The sequence below is a fragment of the Scyliorhinus canicula genome, unplaced genomic scaffold (assembly GCF_902713615.1).
Source record: "Scyliorhinus canicula unplaced genomic scaffold, sScyCan1.1, whole genome shotgun sequence".
Lineage (NCBI taxonomy): Eukaryota > Metazoa > Chordata > Chondrichthyes > Carcharhiniformes > Scyliorhinidae > Scyliorhinus > Scyliorhinus canicula.
Window position 1 is genome coordinate 92,649 of NW_024055654.1, and position 19,538 is coordinate 112,186.

Genomic DNA, 19,538 nt, shown 5'->3' on the forward strand with positions numbered 1-19,538 from the left:
GATGCGGCGGGTGTGAACAGGGCTTTCAAGGACTTTTATAGCAAACTCTATAGCTCGGAGCCCCCCGCAGGGCCAAAGGGGATGAGACGCTTCTTAGATGGCCTGACATTCCCAAAAGTGGGTAAGGAGCTAGTAGAAGGGCTGGGCGCCCCGATCGGAGCTGAGGAGATATTTGAGGACTTAAAGGCCATACAGTCAGGTAAGGCCCCGGGGCCGGATGGGTACCCGGTAGAAATTTATAAAAGGTTCTCCAGGATATTGGGGCCGCTGCTGGTCAAGGTTTTTAATGAGGCAAGGGACAGAGGGGTGCTGCCCCAGACAATGTCGCAGGCCACCATCTCCTTGATTTTAAAACGGGACAAGAACCCAGAGTCGTGTGGGTCTTATAGGCCAATCTCCCTTCTTCACGTGGGCACTAAACTGCTGGCAAAGCTTTTGGCCACCAGGATTGAGGATTGTGTGCCAAGTGTTATTAGGGAGGATCAAACGGGTTTGTTAAAGGTAGGCAACTGGGGGCGAATATAAGAAGATTGCTCAATGTGATCGTGATGTCCCCAGTGGGAAAGGAGGTGGAGGTAGTGGTGGCAATGGATGCGGAGAAGGCATTTGACCGGTCAGAGTGGGACTATTTATGGGAGGTGCTGGAACGGTTTGGATTTGGGGTGGGTTTCATCGACTGGGTCAGGCTGCTATATCAGGCCCCAGAGGCGAGTGTGAGGACAAACAGGACGACTTGTGACTATTTAAAACTGCTGTTTGCGCTATAGAGCCGCTGGCAATTGCTCTGAGGGCTTCAGAGGGTTGGAAGGGGCTGGTTCGAGGGGGGGGGGGGGGGGGAGGAGGAGCAGAGTTTCATTGTACGCGGATGACCTGCTCTTGTACGTTTCGGACCCGATGGTGGGGATGGACGGAATCAGGCGACCCTGGGGGAATTCAGCCGGTTTTCGGGGTACAAATTGAATATGACAAAAAGTGAAATATTTGTAGTTCAGCAGAGGGGCCAAGGGGACCGGCTGAGGGAGCTGCTGTTCCGGTTAGTTGGGAAAGTTTCAGGTACCTGGGAATACAAGTGGCGCGGGATTGGGGTCGACTGCACAAGCTGAACCTGTCCTGGCTGGTAGATCAAATGCGAGGGGAGTTCTGGAGGTGGGACGCGCTCCCGCTGTCGTTAGCTGGGAGAGTACAGACAGTTAAAATGATGGTCCTCCCGAGGTTCTTATTCGTGTTCGTGTCTCCCCATTTTCATTCCACGTTCCTTTTTTAAGAGGGTAGGCAAGATCATTTTGGGCTTTGTGTGGGCGGGCAAGTCCCTGCGAGTGAAGAGGGTGATGCTCGAGCGGAACCAGAGGGAAGGGGGGCTTGCACTGCCGAATTTCAGCAACTATTATTGGGCGACTCACGTAGCCATGATAAGGAAGTGGGTGGTGGGAGGAGGGTCAGCTTGGGAGCGGGTGGAGGCAACCTTATGTAGGGCTAGGGGTACCAGTCTGGGGGCGCAGGCAGGTGCTATCTTTTCCACTTGTGCCACTGAGGGGGATCCAAGATAGAGTTGTGTCGAGAGGATGGTTGGGGGAGGGAAGTGTCTCGGATATTTACAAGAAGCTCATGGGGACAGAGGAGACGCAGACCGAGGAGCTGAGGCATAAATGGGAGGTGTTAGGAGGGGAAATTGAGGAAGGCCTGTGGGCCGACGCGCTGAGCAGGGTTAATTGGACTGCAACATTTACCAGGCCTGGCCTGATTCAATTTAAGGTCATCCACCGGGCCCACATGATAGTGTCCCAGATGAGCAGATTCTTCGGCGTGGAGGACAGATATATAAAGTGTCTGAGAGGACCGGCAGACCATGTCCACATGTTTTGGGCATGTCCAAAACTGAGGAGATACTGGCAGGGATTCGAGGGCGTCATGTCCAGAGTATTGAACACGAGGGTGGCAATGAGTCCAGAGGTGGCGATTTTTGGGGTTTCAGTGGCCCTGGAAGTCCAGGGGGAGAAAGAGGCCCACGTTTTGGCCTTTGCTTCCCTGGTAGCCCGGAGACGGATACTTCTAGCTTGGAGGGACTCAAAGCCTCCGAAGTCGGAAACCTGGCTGTCAGACATGATGAGTTTCCTGAGCTTTGAGAAAATCAAGTTCGCCTTGAGAGGGTCGTTATTAGGGTTCGCCCGGAGGTGGCAACCATTCATTGACTTCTTTGCGGATAATTAATTGTCAGCTGGGCGGGGCGGGGGGTTTAGGGTAATGTGGTATAGGGGGTAATCTAGGCAGATCTGGGTGGGGTGGGCTACTGCAATTGCACTATGTACTTTGTTACTGTACAGTCCTTTTGTTTTCATGTTCTGTAATTCTACTGTTTACAATGCCAGAAAATACCTCATTAAAATTGTTTGTTCAAAAACAAAGTTTCAACACACTGCGTATTTAACACAAATCTAATTTATTTGACTTTTAGCCAGAATATTAGTCCCTGTAAATGGGCTGGAATTGTTATCAGCAGAAAGAGACCTAAATGAACATGGTTCAGTCCTGAATGTGAGGAACAGCAAAACCCAATCATTATGGTTACTTGTGGCTTCGTTGGTGTCTCTGCAGGGAGGATGACTGAGTGAATCCCTTCCCACACTGAGAGCAGGCGAATGGCCTCTCTCCAGTGTGAATTCGCTGATGTACAATGAGCTGTGATGATTGTCTGAATCCAGTCCCACAGTGAGAGCACCTGAACGGTTTCTCATCAGTGTGAACACGTTGATGGTACATTAGATTCCCAGAACTTTTGTAGCACTTCCCACAGTCTGGACATTGAAACGGTCTCTCATCAGTGTGAACTCGCTGATGATTCAGCAGGTGGGATAACTGAGTGAATCTGTTTCCACACTTGGAGCAGGTGAATGGCCTCTCCCCAGTGTGAATTCGCTGATGTACAGTGAGGTGAGATGAGTGTCTGAACCCAGTCCTGCAGTGAGAGCACCTAAATGGTTTCACGTCAGTGTGAATACGTTGATGGCACATTAGATTCCCAGAACTTTTGTAGTACTTCTCGCAGTCTGGACATTGAAACGGTCTCTCCCCAGTGTGAACTCGCTGGTGTTTCAGCAGGCCGGATGACTTAGTAAATCCCTTCCCACACTCGGAGCAGGTGAATGGTCTCTCCCCAGTGTGAACTCGCTGGTGATTCCGCAGGGCCGTTAACTGAGTAAATCCCTTCCCACACGTGGAGCAGGTGAACGGTCTCTCCCCAGTGTGACTGCGTCGATGAGTTTCCAGGCTGGATGGGTAAGTGAATCCTTTCCCACAGTCCGCACATTTCCACGGTTTCTCCTCAGTGCGGCTGCATTTCTGTCTCATGGGGCCTGATGACGTGTACGGTTTCTCCCCACTGTGAACGATGCTTTTTCCTTCCATATTCAAAATCTGCTGATATTCAGGATATGATAAATTGAGGAATCTGTCAGATCCTGATGTGATGCTTGATTTGAGTTTTCGGACTTTGAAGCCTCCCCTTCGAACACCCTGTGAAACTGATTAAAAAGAAAAATTAGAGAGTGAGAGAGAACCCACAAAAACACAAAGGCAGGTTGTGAAATTGAGCTGAATGAATCTGGTCATTTGTGGGGCCGACACTGGGAAAAAGTGACCAAGAAAACTGCTGGATTGTCACAAAAACCCAACTGACCTCTTTGGGAGGAGAGAGAAAGAGGTGAAGAGGGATTTTGTATATCTACAAGACATATTAAGAGAGTAGTTCGCAAAGCAAATTCGATCTGAGCTTCATCAAGAGTAATATTGACAGGAAACTATGCCCCTGGTGGCACGGTGGTTAGCACTGCTGCCTCACGGCGCCAGGGACTCGGGTTCAATTCCAGCCTTGGTGACTGTCTGTGTGGAGTTTGCACTTTCTCCCGTGTCTGCGTGGGTTTCCACCCGGTGCTCAGGTTTCCTCCAACATCCCAAAGAAGGGCAAGTTAGGTGGATTGGCCTTGATAAATTGCCCCTTAGTGTCCAGGGATGTGTAGGTTAGGTGGGGCTATGGGGTTACAGGGACAGGGTAGGGGTGTGGGCCTAGGCAGGGTGCCCTTTCAGAGAATCAGTGCAGACTCGATGGGCTGAATGGCCTCCTTCTGCACTATAGGAATTCTATGGTTCTAATTCTATCCTGTGAATCTTTATAAAGCTTGGGTGTAGAAGTCACCTATTTCCTAACACACCTAATAGGTAAAAGATAGCTATTTAGGATAAATATTAAGCCCCAGTTTTACCCATTTTAAATGAAGGATTTCAACATTCTCATAACCTCAGGTCATCTCAAAACATACGGCTTACAAAACAGCATCCTTTTTACTGTCCTAATGATTTTCCAGAGACCTACAATTAATATTTTTACTGTCCTAATCATGTCCCAGAGTCACACAAATAATTTTTACTCTCCCAATGATTTTCTCGACACCCAGGTATGAATCTCACCAAGGCAGAAGGTAAAATTTGAATTCATTGAAAGTTTACTGATGACCATGAAACCATTGCTGATTGTTGCAAAGACCCATCTGGTTCACTCATGTCCTTCAGTGAAGGAAATATTTTATCCTTACCTGGTCTGGCCTACATGTGACTCCAGATCCACAGGGATGGGTAATAAATGTTGGCCCAGCCAGTGACACCCACAAATTATTCAAATAAAATCCTGGTTACTCCAGTCAGTCAATCCGGGAGAGTTGGCATCCGGTCCAGGCTCGCAATGCACAATAATAATAATAATAATCGCTTATTGTCACAAATAGGCTTTAATGAAGTTACTGTGAAAAGCCCCTAGTTGCCACATTCCGGCGCCTGTTCGAGGACCCCGCCCCTCATTCACTCCAATTGCTTGGAGGACCAGCAGCTCCAGGTCAGTCTTCCAGTCCCACCCCTCCTCTTCCTATTGGTCGTGAGCTGCCATCAATCACCTGGGCATTGTGACGGTACCAGATGGTGAGAGCGGCCACAGGCTCAGGCTGACTCACTGATTGTCCAATAATAAGTGAGAGTCTCAGTGGGACAATCAGACAATAATAGTGGAGATGGGGCCCAGAGGGGAAACAGCAAAGGATTCACTCACTTTGAGAGTAACAAACAGTGTCTGTTCCCTTAATAAGAGTCAGGCTGCAGTGTGTGTGAGTGAACACATCATTGGATCAAATGTAGAATCATGGAATCCCCTCAATGCAGAAGGAGGCCATTTAGCCCATCGAGTCTGCAACAACCCTCTGAAAGAGCATCCTACCTTGGCGAATTCCCCACCCTATCCCCACAACCCCTCCAGTGACAATTTAACACAGCCAATCCATCTAACCGGCACATCTGTGGACTGCAGGAGGAAACCAGTGCATCCGGAGGAAATCAATGTATAGACAGGAAGAATGTACAAACTTCAAAAGTGACCCTAGGTCGGAATTAGTCACAGAATCTGCAGTGCAGAAGGGGACCATTCAGCCCATCGAGTCGGCACCGGTATTACCTGATCTGGCCAACTCAACTGGTTAATTCTGAATTGCACTCTGAAATTGTCTAGCAAGCCACTCAATTTAAGGGCAATTAGGAATGGGCAACCAAGCTGGGCTGCCAGTGACACTCACATCCCATAAAGAAGAGAGAAAATCAAAGGGCTGTTTCCAGTGCCGGTTTCGAAGGAATCAGTACTGGGCCCTTCACTCCTGGTTACATCATTGATTTGAAAGTAAATGTAGGAACATGAATAACAAGTTTACATGTGACACAAAAATGATTAAACACTTGATAGTGAGGAAGAAAGCTGGAGGGGAAACAAGGCAAAGGATTACATGATAAATGGCAGGACAGGACTAGTTAGGCCAGAGCTAGATTCCTCTGCACAGGAAGACTGCACTAAAGAGAGTACAGAGGAGATTTAACAACATCAGCCAGAAATTGACAATGTTTGCTCTGAGGAAAGTTTGGATAAACTGAGGCTGGTTTTTTTGGAACAGAAAAGACTGAGGGGAGACAAAAATGAAATTATGAAAAGCAGCCCGGCTAGCTCAGTCGGTAGAGCATGGGAGTCTTAATCCCAGGGCCGTGGGTGCAAGACCCACGTTGGGCGCTTCAGCTTCTTTAATCTGAGAAGATTGAGCTGAACTGTTTTATGGGTGGCACAGTGGTTAGCACTGCTGCATCACAGCGCCAGGGTCCCGGGTTCAATTCCTACTTGGGACACTATCTGCGCAGAGTCTTCACGTTCTCCCAGTGTCTGTATGGGTTTCCTCCCACAAGTCCCGAAAGACGTGCTTGTTAGGGGAGTTGGACATTCTGAATTCTCCTTCTGCATACCTGAATAAGTGTTACTACCAGGGGATTTTCACAGTGACTCAATTGCAATGTTAAAGTAAGGTAAGCCTACTTGTGACAATAATGAAGATTATTCTAAATGTATAAAATTCTGGGGGATCATGGTGGTACAGTGGCTGTGTGCCTGTGTGATGGGGATCCGGGTTTCATCCTGGCCCCGGGTCACAGTCTACAAGGAGTTTGCACATTCTCCCATTGTCTGTGTGGGTTTCACCCCCACACCCAAATACATGCAGGTTAGGTGGCTTGGCCAAATTAAATTGCCCCTTGATTGGAAAAAAACATAAATTTATATATTTTTTAAATTCTGAGGAATTGAAATAGATTGGATAGGAAGGTCCTATTCTCTTTGATTGAGGGCTACATATAAAAGGGGGCAGAGATTAAGGGAAGGACTAGGATGTTTAGAGGGTGGTGAGGATCTGTGATATGCTGCCTGAAATTATGGCAGAAAGCCTCGTAATATTTAAAAAGTAATTTGGTAAGACATTTGAATTGATGTAACTTAAAAAGCTACAGACCATAATCTGGAATTTTATTTTTTTTAATATACATTCAGAGTACCCAATTTTTTTTCCAATTAAGTGTCAATTTAGTATGGCCAATCCACCCAGCCTGCACATCTTTGGGTGGTGGGGGAAAAGCCCACGCAAACATGGGTAGAATGTGCAAACTCCATACGAACAGTGAGCCAGAGCCAGGATCAAACCTGCGACTTCGGCACCGTGAGGCAGCAGGGCTAACCCACTGTGCCATCATGCTGCCCTCACAATCTGGAAATTGAGATTAGGCTGAATACCTACTTTGTAGCCACAATGAGCTGAATGAAATGCAACAGGAACAATAAATTTTGATAAAATCCGGGATAGTAATTCTCACTACTAACAAGGTCAGCAGTTTGCCCAGTTTAGCTGCCAAGTATGCTAATGTGGCAATTTTAAAATGTAGCTTCACACATAAGAGTACAACAGCAGATTATTTAACTTCCCCAATGTGATCGGTGTAATTAGTCTCAAATTTAACCTGGAATGGTCATTAAAAGTTTTCCAGTCACTCTGATATCTGAAATCTTTGTCCTCAGACAGAACAAACTATTTTATCTCCAAATGATATTCAGGTCTTGATGAATCGAGTAACTCAATCAGATGATGATGATGTGATGTTTGGTTTGAAGTTCCCGTTGGCAAATCCTCCTGTTTCTAAAGGAATTTCACTCTCAGTCCAGGAGAGAAATTAACAAGATTCTCTCCTCCGGCTTCCGGTTCATGGATGCCCGCGCATGCGCCTTGCTGCACATTTCCGCTGAGAAAGATGGCGGCCGCGCAGGCGCCCTGCGGCATATCGCCCACGAAACAGATGACAGCCGTTAACAGGGGCCGATCAGAGAGAAAAACACCGATGCGGCTGGCACATGCGGTACAAACAACGAACGTAATCAAAAGTGCTGGAACCAATTTATCACCCTGAGGAACAAAATGGAATAATGGCGGATAATGCTACCCGGAATGCCCGGCGTGATCGAATACACCCTATCTCCATCTCAGGAGTCAGAACGCGCAGGCGCCAGTTGCCCCGCCCCCGGAAGTCTCCTCTCTGTGCGGAGCATGCGCGGTGCAGCTCCGGCCTGAGCGCAGCCGCAGTGAGAGTGAGTGCGGCTCCCAAAAGCTGAATGAGAGCCGCCGCGAGCGGGGACAATGGTGAGAACCCAAACCCCCCCAATAAGACCCATTGGTTTTATTGTCAGTCTGCAGACAGGAGCTGGAGAACTGAACCCAGGCAGAGGAGCGGGAGGGAGAAAACTGGGAGTGGAGGAAAGAAATGATGCAGATAGTGAGATGGGTTTGGATTTCAGCCCAGGGAGGAGGGAGAGTGTGTGGGACGGGGATTTACAGCTTTGGAGGAACAAGAGAGGAAAAGATGTTCCAGAGAAAACTAGAATTGTCTGTTCAGAATTTCTATCCTGGACTGACAGTGATGACTTTTGTAAAGTCCTTTTACAGGATATTGGAAGTGGAGGATTGGCCGACAGAACCAAATATCACATCGATATCTGACAGCCACTCGATTAATCAGGAGCTGAATATCATCAGTCTTTGAAACTGGAAGGAGAAATATTTGTCTCTTCCGTTTAAGGAAAAAAATGTCAAAGATCAGTGTGACTGGAAAAGCACCGAGACACACACACACTCGAATGAGAGTGTTTCATTGCACTGACTGTGGAAAGAGCTTGAACTAGTTACACAGCCTAAAAGAAAATCACACCATTCACAGCAGGGAGAAACTATACTCCTGCTGCGTGTGTCGACAAGGCTTTAAGTGGGAGAGACATAAGGACACGCTCACCATGGAGAAACCTTGGAAATGTGCGGATTGTGGGAAGGGATTCAGTTACCCATCACAACTGGAAGTTCATCATCACAGTCACACTGGTGAGAGACAGTTCATCTGCTCCATTTGTGGGAAGGGATTCACCCATTCATACAACCTTCTGACACACCAGCGAGTTCACACTGAGGAGAGACCATTCACCTGCCCTGTGTGTGGGAAGGGATTTACTCGGTCATCCCACAGTGTGACTCATCAGCTTGTTCACACTGATAAGAGACCATTTACATGTCCTGACTGTGAGAAGAGTTTTAAATGTAAAAAGGATCTGCTGACACATCAACGTATTCACACTGGAGAGAGACCGTTCTCCTGCTTCGTGTGTGGGAAAGGATTCATTCAGTCATCCCACCTGCAGACACATCAACTTGTTCATTCTGATAACAAATTTTTTAACTGTCCTGACTGTGAGAAGAGCTTTAAAAACAAAAAGGATTTACTAACACACCAATATGCTCACACTGGGGAGAGGCCATTCACCTGCTCGGTGTGTGGGAAAGGATTCAGCCGTCCATCTGCCCTACTGAACCACCAGAGAATTCACACTGGGGAGAGGCCATTCAGCTGCTCTGACTGTGGGAAAGGATTCATTAATTCATCCAACCTTCTGATACACCAGCAACTTCATACAGGGGATAGACCGTTCACCTGTCCTGAATGTGGGAAGGGATTCACACGTTCATACAATCTTCTGACACATCAGCAGGTTCACAATGAGGGGAGGCCGTTCACTTGCTCAGTGTGTGGGAAGGGATTCAGTCAGTCATCCAACCTGCTGACACACCAGTGAGTTCACAGTGGGGAGAGGCCGTTCACTTGCTCCAAATGTGGGAAGGAATTTTCTCATTTATCTTATCTTCTGAAACACCATCGCATTCACACTGGGGAGCGGCTATTCAACTGTAATGTCTGTGGGAAGGGATTTACTCAGTCATCCCACCTGCTAACACACCAGCGAGTTCACAAGAAACCACAAGGTTTAGATTATACCCTTATTGATGCTGTTACTCATGTACAGGACTGAGTAATGTTCACTCTGACAGTCTTAATCTGCTGATGAGGTTTATTATTCTGAATAAATGTGTTTGAAACGTTGTTGCAGATTTTTGTCTTTCCGAACTGAACATCACCTGTCTGGAGCTCAGAAAGGACAATCTGGGGGAGGATCACACGGCAGGAACAGAACTTCAGCCTGGACACAGTCCTTCAGGGTCACACTGAGAGGGACAAACAACACTTGGGTCTTTCTCATCTCTCTTCACTGACAGCAAAGTCCCCGTGTGGGTTAATCCTGAGGCATCTAAGAAATGTGGTCCAGCCGCTCTCTTCCATATCTCAGAACCCCTAGACACGGAACAGAAGCTCCTTTACAACAAGTCTGCGTTAAAATAGCAGCTGTTAACTGCTGGGACAATTAGACAACAGTTTCATTCCTGGATAAAGAAGGAGCTGCAATCTGTGTCCAAGAATGCCCAGTTTTATTGATGTGTGCTTCCCACATTCTGTCCTTTTAAATAAACCTAACCCCTACGGGCCTTTAACAATCAGAAAAATAACAGAGAAAAGGGCGGAGCTGTGTCTGCCCCTTTAACTGGGAGCTGAGCAGTGTCAGAGCCCCGACTATTCCTTTAAGAATGAGTGATGTGCTCAGCTGAAGATTCCTATTGGCCGTTTTCTGGGTGATCTCCTTATTCTGATCATTCTCAGTGATCCTCGGGTATGTGAACCTGCTCTCCTGTCTCTCATTCACTAGGCATCTCCCTTCTCTCTCAGTTTCTCACTTCTCTCCACTCTCACACTCACTCATTCCACATACCTCCCACCTCTCTCTATCTTTCTCTCTGACACTCTCTCCTTTAACCTTTCTATTTCACAGAGCGCCTAAATTCACTAAACTTTTCTCTCTCTCATTATCTCTCTCTGAAGAACACACTGAACCTCTGCGCTTTCTTTTTTTTCTTTTTTAAATTTTAGAGTACCCAATTAATTTTTTCCAATTAAGGGGCAATTTAGCGTGTTCAAGCCACCCACCTTGCACATCTTTTGGGTTGTGGGGGCAAAACCTATGCAAACACGGGGAGAATGTGCAAACTCCACACGAACAGTGACCCAGAGCCGGGATCGAACCTGGGACCTCAGCGCCGTGAGACTGCAGTGCTAACCCACTGAGCCACCGTGCTGCCCTCCTCTCTGCTTTCTGAGTGAACATCTCATTTCTGGAGACTCAATCCTTTCTCTCACTTTCTCTCTCTCCCTGATTGGCCCTGACTCACTTTTAATCTCCTATTTTCTAATAACCCTCTTTGAGGAAAATTTAAGTTTCTGTGATGTCCCCTCATTTCTCCCAGTGATATCCTCAGTCCATCTTCCAGTTCAGTGAAAGTGTTAAAAATCTAAATAACCTCATATTTTGATGTTTAAAATTGGAATGGAGGTGAATGTAATGCTGAGGCCGGCAGCAATCTGTGTGGGTGTTCTTGATGCTGTCAGAGTGAGTTCACCCTCACAGGCAGGAAGACTGTTCACGGTGATAACATGAAACTGACGCCTGCTGTTTCATTCTCAGGTAACACAACTTCCTGTTTCTCTGCTGCCGGTTCCAAACCGCACATCTCACTTCTGAGCAGAAAATAAATCCAGGGACCACAATCTGGTGAGAACATCTGTCAGTGCGGCCTATATCTGTCCACAGAGTCAGGGCAGAGTCACACAGATCACATTGTGGTGACATTTACAAATGAACCGGTTATTTCTGTTCAGAGTCTCCATTCCCGGACAGAACCGGCTGTGTCTGACTTATTATTGTAACAGACACTGTGTTGGTTACTCTCAAAGTGAGTGAATCCTTTGCTGGTTATCCTCTGGGCCCCATCTCCACTGTTATTGTCTGAGACCCTGTGGTTTTATAAGGTTTAACGACTGTCATATGATAAAGGCAGATAATTATAACTTTTTTATTTTGTGTTTTGAGTTTTGTGAGTGATGACCTGCGATGTTTATCTCCCCACAGCAGGAGTATATTCTGCATCCGCCACTTAGTCTGGCGTGATACACGGTGTGAAAACTAAGTAAAGGAACAAACATTAACAGATGGACAAAACAAAGGGGGCTGTTCCCAAACAACAAATGGAGCACAGCCCAAAAGGAACTGGAAAGGAAACAGAAACTTAACAAAACCCATCAAATCAAAGTGTGAAAATCAGGGTCTATAAGGCAGCCCAACCCCTGCGGCTCCCACCGAGCACGGAAGGCCTTGAGTGTGCCCGTGGACACCGCATGCTCCAGGGACACCCTGCGGCTCCCACCGAGCACGGAAGGCCTTGAATGTGCCCATGGACACCGCATGCTCCAGGGACACCCTGCGGCTCCCACCAAGCACGGAAGGCCTCGAGTGAGTGAGCCCGTGGACACCGCACGCTCTAGGGTCACCCGGCCGCGAACAAGGCTGCGGAAGAGGGGCAAACAGTCAGGTCGGATGACCCCCTCGCTCGCCCGCTGCTTGGACCTATTAATGGCAAGTTTGGCCAGGCCCAGGAGCAGGTTCACAAGGAGGTTCTCCGCCTTCCCCGCCCCCCTCCTCACCAGGTATCCGTACATCAGGAGCGTGGGGCTAAATTGCAAACAAAATTCCAACAAGAACATTGTCAGGAAAGCAAAAAGGAAGTGCAGCCTGGGACAGGCAACATACACGTGCTCCACGGTCTCCACCAGGCCGCAAAAGTGGCAGGTCTCTGGGGAGGCCATGTGGTGGCTTAACTTTACTTAGTTTTCACACCGTGTATCACGCCAGATTAAGTGGATATACTCCGGTTGCACGGCACTGCCCTGTGCAACAGCCTCCACCCCAAGTCCCCAAGTTTTATGGGGAGGACGTGTCTGAAGAGGGTCCTCCACCGCCCGACGGCAACACGGCACACAAAGACGTGTCCGGACGGCGGGCGAGGGCAAGGAGGTGGAAAGTATCTCCCCGTGTTTGCGCGGGTTTCACCCCCACAACCCAAAGATGAGAAAGTTAGGTGGATTGAACACACCAAATTTCCCTTTAATTGGAAAAAAAAATGAATTGGGTATTCTACATTTATTTTTTTTAAAAAGAGGTGGAAAGTGTGCAATTGCAGGCCGTACAGGAAACCCCTTCCCGCGGTGCGAAAAGGAGGGTATTTTCACAAGGCAGCTGAGGTGGTGGGGCACCGGCGCCCGGGAGGGGGGGATGGGGGGTCCAAGCTGGCATCCACCCAGATGGGATGCCCCTGGACAACTGCACCGCCTTGTGTTTAAGTGTGCCCACGGGGCTGAGCATGACTGACTTGAGGCCTCGGATAGCTTTGGCCGTGCGCTGGACGGACACAGCTCCGCACTCCGCAAGCTCGTAGGGCATTATCCAGCCCACTCCTCCACCACCCAGCACGTCACCGATCCTGGTCACCCTGGCATCCACAGCCCTCCGCTCTGCCAGCCACTGGAATGTATATTGGCGGAGGTGCGGATTCCTGAGCAGCAGCTCCCTTACGATAACCACTACTCCTAACGGGGGAGAGCTGTGGGGCATCGCGACCATGTTCCAGACTTTGAGAAGGTCCTGGTACAGACGGGCAGTGCCAACAATGAACTTCGAAGACCTTGCTGGTCAACGAACAGAAGCTGCACATCGTAGTTCAGGTCATACACTTGGCAGAGGAAATACGTCACAAGGGCACACCATCATGGAGAAGGCTCAACGTACAGGTAACGCTGCAGACTCTGAAGGCGGAAAGTCACTACCTGGGTGCAAAGGCACACCAGCACCTGACCGCCCTCAGCAATCGGGAGATTCAAGACCTCTGCAGCGACCCAGTGCACTCCATTGTCCCAGAAAAACCGAATCAGAGTTCTCTGGATGCGACAAAGTCAGGGGGAGGAGTCAAAGTGACCAGCCGGTACCACAGCATGGAGGCAACCAGCTGGTTTATGAAGAGAACTCGACCCCTGTAGCACAGCACTCGGAGCAGTCCTGTCCAGCGTCCCATGCGAGCGGTGACCTCAGTCTCTAACTCCTGCCAGTTCGCCGGCCAGGCTTCCTCTGCTTGGTAAAGCTGGACTCCCAAGTAGAGGATGTTGGTCCGGCTCCAGCTGGAGGGCCTGCGTTCCTCTGGAAGGGGTTCCATTTGCCACGGACCAAACAGGCGTCCGGAACATTTAGTCCAGTTCATCCTAGCAAAAGACGCGGCGGAGTACACAGCCTGGCACTCTTGCATCCTCCGCAGGCCACCGGGATCAGTGAACATGAGGAGCATGTCATCAGCGTCAGCCGAAAGAACCACCGACGTGGTTGGTTCCTGCAGAACCAGCCCCAACAACCTCCTCCGCAGGAGGCACAGGAAAGGCTCCACGCAGAGAGAATAAAGTTGGGCGGACAGGGGGCAGCCCTGACGCACTCCTCTCCCAAAGCGAAGGGGCGCCGTCAGGGACCCGTTAAACTTAATCAGACACTCCGAGGCGGCGTACAGTAATCGGAAGTGCGTCCCGAACCCGAAAGCTCGCAGAGTCCCGAGCAGATACTCGAACCCACCCTGTCGAACCCCTTCTCCTGGTCAAGGGACAGGAAGGCGCTCGACATATCAGTTCTCTGCTTTGGACTCGAGGAGCAGCCCCAGATTTCTCCAGATGTCCAGGTCCAGCCGCGCACAGTCCCGGTAACCATGATGCTTTTCAAAAATGCCCGGAAGGGATGAGGGGAGACTCGGTGCCGGGCATGAGGCTGCCCTCTGCCTCACTGCAGACAGCATCTAAATCCTCCTCCTCACCCACCACTGAGCAGCATTCCTCCTCCGAGCAGTCACTTCCTGAGCCCGAGCCCCCGTAGCAGGCGCTGCGGGGCCATCGACATGCCCTTGACCCAAGTAGGCCGGGGCTGGTTTAGCACAGGGCTAAATAGCTGGCTTTTAAAGCAGACCAAGGCAGGCCACCTGCACGGTTCAATTCCCGTATCAGCCTCCCCGAACAGGCGCCGGACTGTGGCGACTAGGGGCTTTTCACAGTAACTTCATTTGAAGCCTACTTGTGACAATAAGCGATTTTCATTTCATCCCACCCCCATGATCGTCCTGAGGTGGGTTCCCTGCAGCCCCCCCCCCCCCCCCCCCCCCACGATTCAGGGTCCGTGGATGGCGGCAGCTCAGACCCGCCTCCGCTGTCGATGCCGGGCCCTTGGAGAGACCACGGAAGACCCCCGGGAACAGCTCTAGGATGGAACCTGGCATCATCTGCTTGGGTGTTATGAGCGGGGAGCCTTCCTCGCCGCCGCCCGCCCATGAGCCGAATATATAAGGACACTGGTGGCTGCCGCCAGCCCCCAGCGATGAACAAAAGGAGGTGACCGGGGAGTAAAATTGTACCGGGCGGGACGAGGCCTCGGGGGTCACGTCTCCCCCCGACCCCAGGCCTCCCTGCTCAGGGGACGGCAGAATGGGCACCTCAGTGGCCTTGGAGACCACCTTGACCTTCATTTTTAACAGGGCTGGGCATCAGAATGATGGGAATAAACACAGGAGACACCCAACCCCGACCGCCTGGGGAGGGGGTAGCAAAATCCTCCGGCCCGGACAGGCGCCGCTTGTGGGGGGCAGGGTCACCTCGCTGCAGGGTCTCCACTGCTGGAGGGCCCTCAGCAGCATCCCCCCCCCTCCCTCCCTGCACGCCCAGCCCCTGGGATTGTGGCGAGGCTGTAACAGCCTCCAGCCCGGGGCCGTACACAGGGTCCCCACCATCCTCCGGAGCCTGTGTGGAGGTCTCTCCAGGCGAGGTGGCAGTGGTGTCCTGTGGTGAGGTTGCGGCCTCCAAGTTGGTTGGGATGGGCACGGGGTCAGTACCCATGATGGGGCCAAGGTGTGGATGGGCCCGGTCTGACCGCCGTGCCGTCTTCCATTTGGCCTTTTTATGCTGCCTCTGGTCTAGCGGAGGCTCCCTCTCCTCCCCCCCCCCCCCCCCCCCCCGCCCCCCGCCAGCAGCCACGGTGTTGCCAGGGGCCGGCTGCTGGGCAAAGAGGTGGCAGAGGAGAGAGGCGGCAGTGCCAGCTGTGGCCACCCTGGAGGTGGTGTTGGTGGTGGCCGTTAGGGTGGGGAAGTTCCGGCGAATATCCTCCAGCCCTCTGCAGGCATGGCACCGCAGGCCATCCACAGACCAGAACACTTTACGGTCCTTCCCTTGGTGGGAGACCACAAAGCCTCCCTCTGTGACCTCCTCCCGGGTCAGGCGGACAAAAACTGATGCCAGAAGGAGTATACATGGCGGAGGGGCAGGTCCCGCAGGCCGAGCGACAGCAGCGCCACCCCGGACCTGACCTCCCCCAGGAGGTTGAGTTGGGGAGGAGGAGCTCGGTGGGGATGTAGGGCGGGACATTTGAAATAACCACACATTCGGCGATGGACTCCAGCGGGTCCACCGCCACGTGTGTCCCGCACACCATGAGCCCCCTTTCCAGGACATGGTGGACCGTCTGCTCGGCCCGCAGGAAAAACACGACCTTGCCGTACATCCGGAAGGCGGCTACGATGGTCGAGGGGCCGAAGACCCCAGCCATCGTACGAGTGCCCACCTCGAAGGTCATGGTGGGGTGGGCATAACATTTGGCCCTACGTTGCCGTGTTAGTAGGTGGAAAGGCGAGGGCGCCGCGGAGGCAGCGGAGGGTCGACAGGCTCCCGTCCCCACAAAGGTTCTTGGCTGCCCTGCCCCTGGCAGAGTGGAGGATGCCCCTGGGGTACTGGCCATGCCCACCCCTGGTACGGTCTGGCTGTCTATCTAAGACCAGGGTAGTAGGGAAAGGATGGGAGGAGGGGGATGGACGTGGCACCACAACAGCAGGTGCCACAAGGCAACAGCAGAGCGGGGCAGCATTCTTCAGCCCTGGAGGGGCCTAAAACAATATCCCAGGCTGCCCCACACCCGCCACAGGCGGTGAAAGGCAGGCGGACGGCGCTCTTCAGCCCTGTGGGGCACAAAACAAAGCCCTTGGTCTTCACTCCCACCTCAGGCAGAGGGGCGGGAGGACGGAGGGCAGCAGGATTGGGGAGGGGGAGGGGGAGGGGCAGAGACAGGAACAATCAGGGAGTCATCCTGAGCCTGTGGCCGCTCTCACCGTAACAATGCCCAGGTGATTGACGGCAGGTCCCGACCAATAGGAAGAGGAGGCGGGTCGAGAGGACCGAGTGACGGTAACTGGTCCTCCAACCAATCGCAGCGAATGAGGGGCAGGGCCAGGCTGTGATCGAAGCATGCGCAGTGTGGGTAATGACGAAGGAGAAGGACGTCTTTTTCAGATCGGAAATTGGTGAGAGGCGTTTAACAATATGGAAGGAGCGAGACAGCACGGGAGTGGGCGGAAAAGTCGTGTAAAACTGTTGTGAGCCGCAAATCGTGGAAAAAAGTTTCCGGAACCGAGCAAAACTGCAACTCCTCATTTCAGCTCACGTTAACGGCCGCCATCTTTATTGGATGTGCAGCAGGGCGCATGCGCGTTTCTCATCTTTGTCGGGGCGATGTTTCAATGAGTGGGAGGGGCTTGTTACCCATTGTTCAGAATGGAGACAACTTGTCCATCAAACTGGATTAGTCTTTGAGTCCCAATCTCTTATTGATGATGCAAAGCGGTGGCAGAGATGGAAAGAAAAGGAAGCCAATCCTGCTCTCCGGATTTCACTGTCTCATTGGACATCCTGCCCCATGTGTCCAAAGCTCTGTGGCTCTGTTCAGCCACATGAAGACCCAGGGCAGAAATTCACAATCCTGAGTAGACGTCACCCTCAAATCAGGGGACTGCTGATGACAAGAGGGTCAGTGTGCAGTGGGGCGGGGTGGGGAGGCATGAGCTGTCATCCTGGACCAGGGAGCAGGAGGGGCGAATGTTGTGAATTTCTATCCTGGACTGACATTGATTAATTTTGGAAACTCCTTTTACAGGGGATTAGTAGGGTAGGATTAACACACAGCAAATGCAAACCAGGAGAATTGTTTATCTTTCCTGAATATCATTTCTGGACTGACAGTGATGCCTTTGTAAACTTCTTTCACAGGAGCTTAGAAAGGGATTCACAGACAGGAAACTCACAACCAATCCTCACATCAAATTCTGACAGCACCATTCGGGTTATCAGGACCTGGAGATTATCGACCTTTGTGTGTCGGCATTGAGTTCAGATCATTATCACTCTGTGTAAAATCTCCCCAGTAGATCTTGCTCCCAATCTTAAATCTGTGTCCCATAATCCTTTTACAGTCTGCTATTGAACAGCTTTTCTTTATCTTTTGCTGGGTTTGCTGTTGTCATTCCGGTGCCTGGGTCGCTGCCGGGTGGTCCGTCTGATTTCATTTGCTTTTCCTGTATTTGTAGGGGATGAATGGGCTTGGACCCGTCCATTTTAGGGTCCAGTACGCAATTGATGTTTGCTCCAAGAATCAATTGATGTGTATCCAGGTCTGGGGTGGACCCCAACAATTTTTTTCACAAATGAACATTGTCCCAGTTAGGGGCAACGACCCACTGACCACCACGCATCTCCCATTAGTGTCCGCAATGATCTTAGATACCGAAGATACTGTTTATCGATTAGAATTGCAGCATCTCACGGGCAACACGGTGGTGCAGTGGTTAGCACTGCTGCGTCACAGCGCCGAAGTCCCAGGTTCGATCCCGGTCCTGGGTCACTGCCTGTGTCACGTTTGCACATTCTCCCCATGTTTGGGTTTAGAATTGGATATTCTAAATTTATAAAATAAAAGAATTGCAGCACCTTGAGCCCTTCGTCAAAGCCGAGTGAAACACTTGGCTCCCCGCTCCGCAGTCAGGTCTGATCTCTAACCCTTAGTCAAAGCCCGAGTGAAACACTTGGCTCATCGCTCCGCAGTCCGGTCTGATCTCTAACCCTTAGTCTGCCGTGGAATCAGCCGTGAGGGACTATCCAGTAAATCTTCAAAATGTACAACCAAGAGTCCACCCAAGATGGCTGCCACACACCCACCCATACACTCACAGAGAAAACACAACAGTTCTTTAGTCATCAGGTAGCTCACCCGTCTTCCTACCCCCGCATATATCTACATTGTGCTTCATAAAGAAATTCTCCCTTCATCCCCAAACAGAAAAGCAGATTTTATCAGAAAATATCAAAACTAGATAGAGGATATCACAACACCCATCCCATCCCACAGGAAATGTAGATCTTGTCCAATACAGATAACTGGACCCCAGTCCATGCTTTACAATGACGGCATTCACCTCCTCCTGTGTCTCAAAATGGAAGTCTTTGGACTCTTATGCGAGCTGCAGCTTTGCCGGGTATACCATCCCGAATCAAACTCCTTTCTTACATAGAGCAGCCTGAACTTTATTAAAGGCTGCTCGCTTCCGCACCAGCCCGGCTCCCACATCCTGGTAAATCCTCACTGAGGGACTCCCTTCCCACACTCAGAACAGGTGAATGGTTTGTCGCGGGTGTGACGATGATGAATTTCCAGCTCACTGGGAGATCTGAATCCCTTCCCACAGTCCCCACATTTCCATGGTTTCAGCATGCTGCTGGTGTCCTTGTCCCTCTCCAAGTTTGACGATTAGTTTATGTCTTGTCCCCACAGAGAGCATGTGTACGGTCTCTCCCCGCTCTGAATGGTGTGATGTTTTTTCAGACTGTGTGACTGGTTAAAGCTCTTTTCACAGTCAGTTCACTGGAACACTCTCACGCGAGTCGAGTGTGTATCGAGTTTTTTTCAGTCACACTGAACTTGAAAATCTTTTCCGACAGACAGAACAGACAAACATTTCTTCTTCTACATTGACAGGCCAATG

General features: G+C 50.6%; 1 protein-coding gene and 1 non-coding gene across 3 annotated transcripts; both read left to right on the forward strand.

The window, feature by feature from the left end:
- Positions 1 to 6,018: 6,018 nt before the first annotated feature.
- Positions 6,019 to 6,091, forward strand: trnak-cuu. The gene has a single exon. It is a non-coding gene; the product is annotated as a tRNA-Lys (tRNA).
- Positions 6,092 to 7,689: 1,598 nt separating this feature from the next.
- Positions 7,690 to 10,729, forward strand: LOC119960573 (zinc finger protein 774-like). Of its 2 annotated transcripts, none has more exons than XR_005459456.1 (2): positions 7,690 to 8,033; positions 9,824 to 10,729. XR_005459456.1 is itself a non-coding variant. In XM_038788240.1 (2 exons), exon 2 carries the CDS (start codon positions 8,681 to 8,683, stop codon positions 9,509 to 9,511), a length of 831 nt encoding a protein of 276 aa, XP_038644168.1. In that variant the 5' UTR covers positions 7,690 to 8,033; positions 8,337 to 8,680; the 3' UTR covers positions 9,512 to 9,562. The 2 variants fall into 2 exon arrangements, 1 of the variants encoding a protein (XP_038644168.1); XM_038788240.1 differs by lacking the exon at positions 9,824 to 10,729 and adding an exon at positions 8,337 to 9,562.
- The last annotated feature ends 8,809 nt before the right edge of the window (positions 10,730 to 19,538 follow it).

What these genes read in the sequence shown, in the direction of transcription:
- LOC119960573 (XM_038788240.1), top strand. Translation starts at nt 8,681, where the DNA reads ATGGAGAAACCTTGGAAATGTGCGGATTGTGGGAAGGGATTCAGTTAC.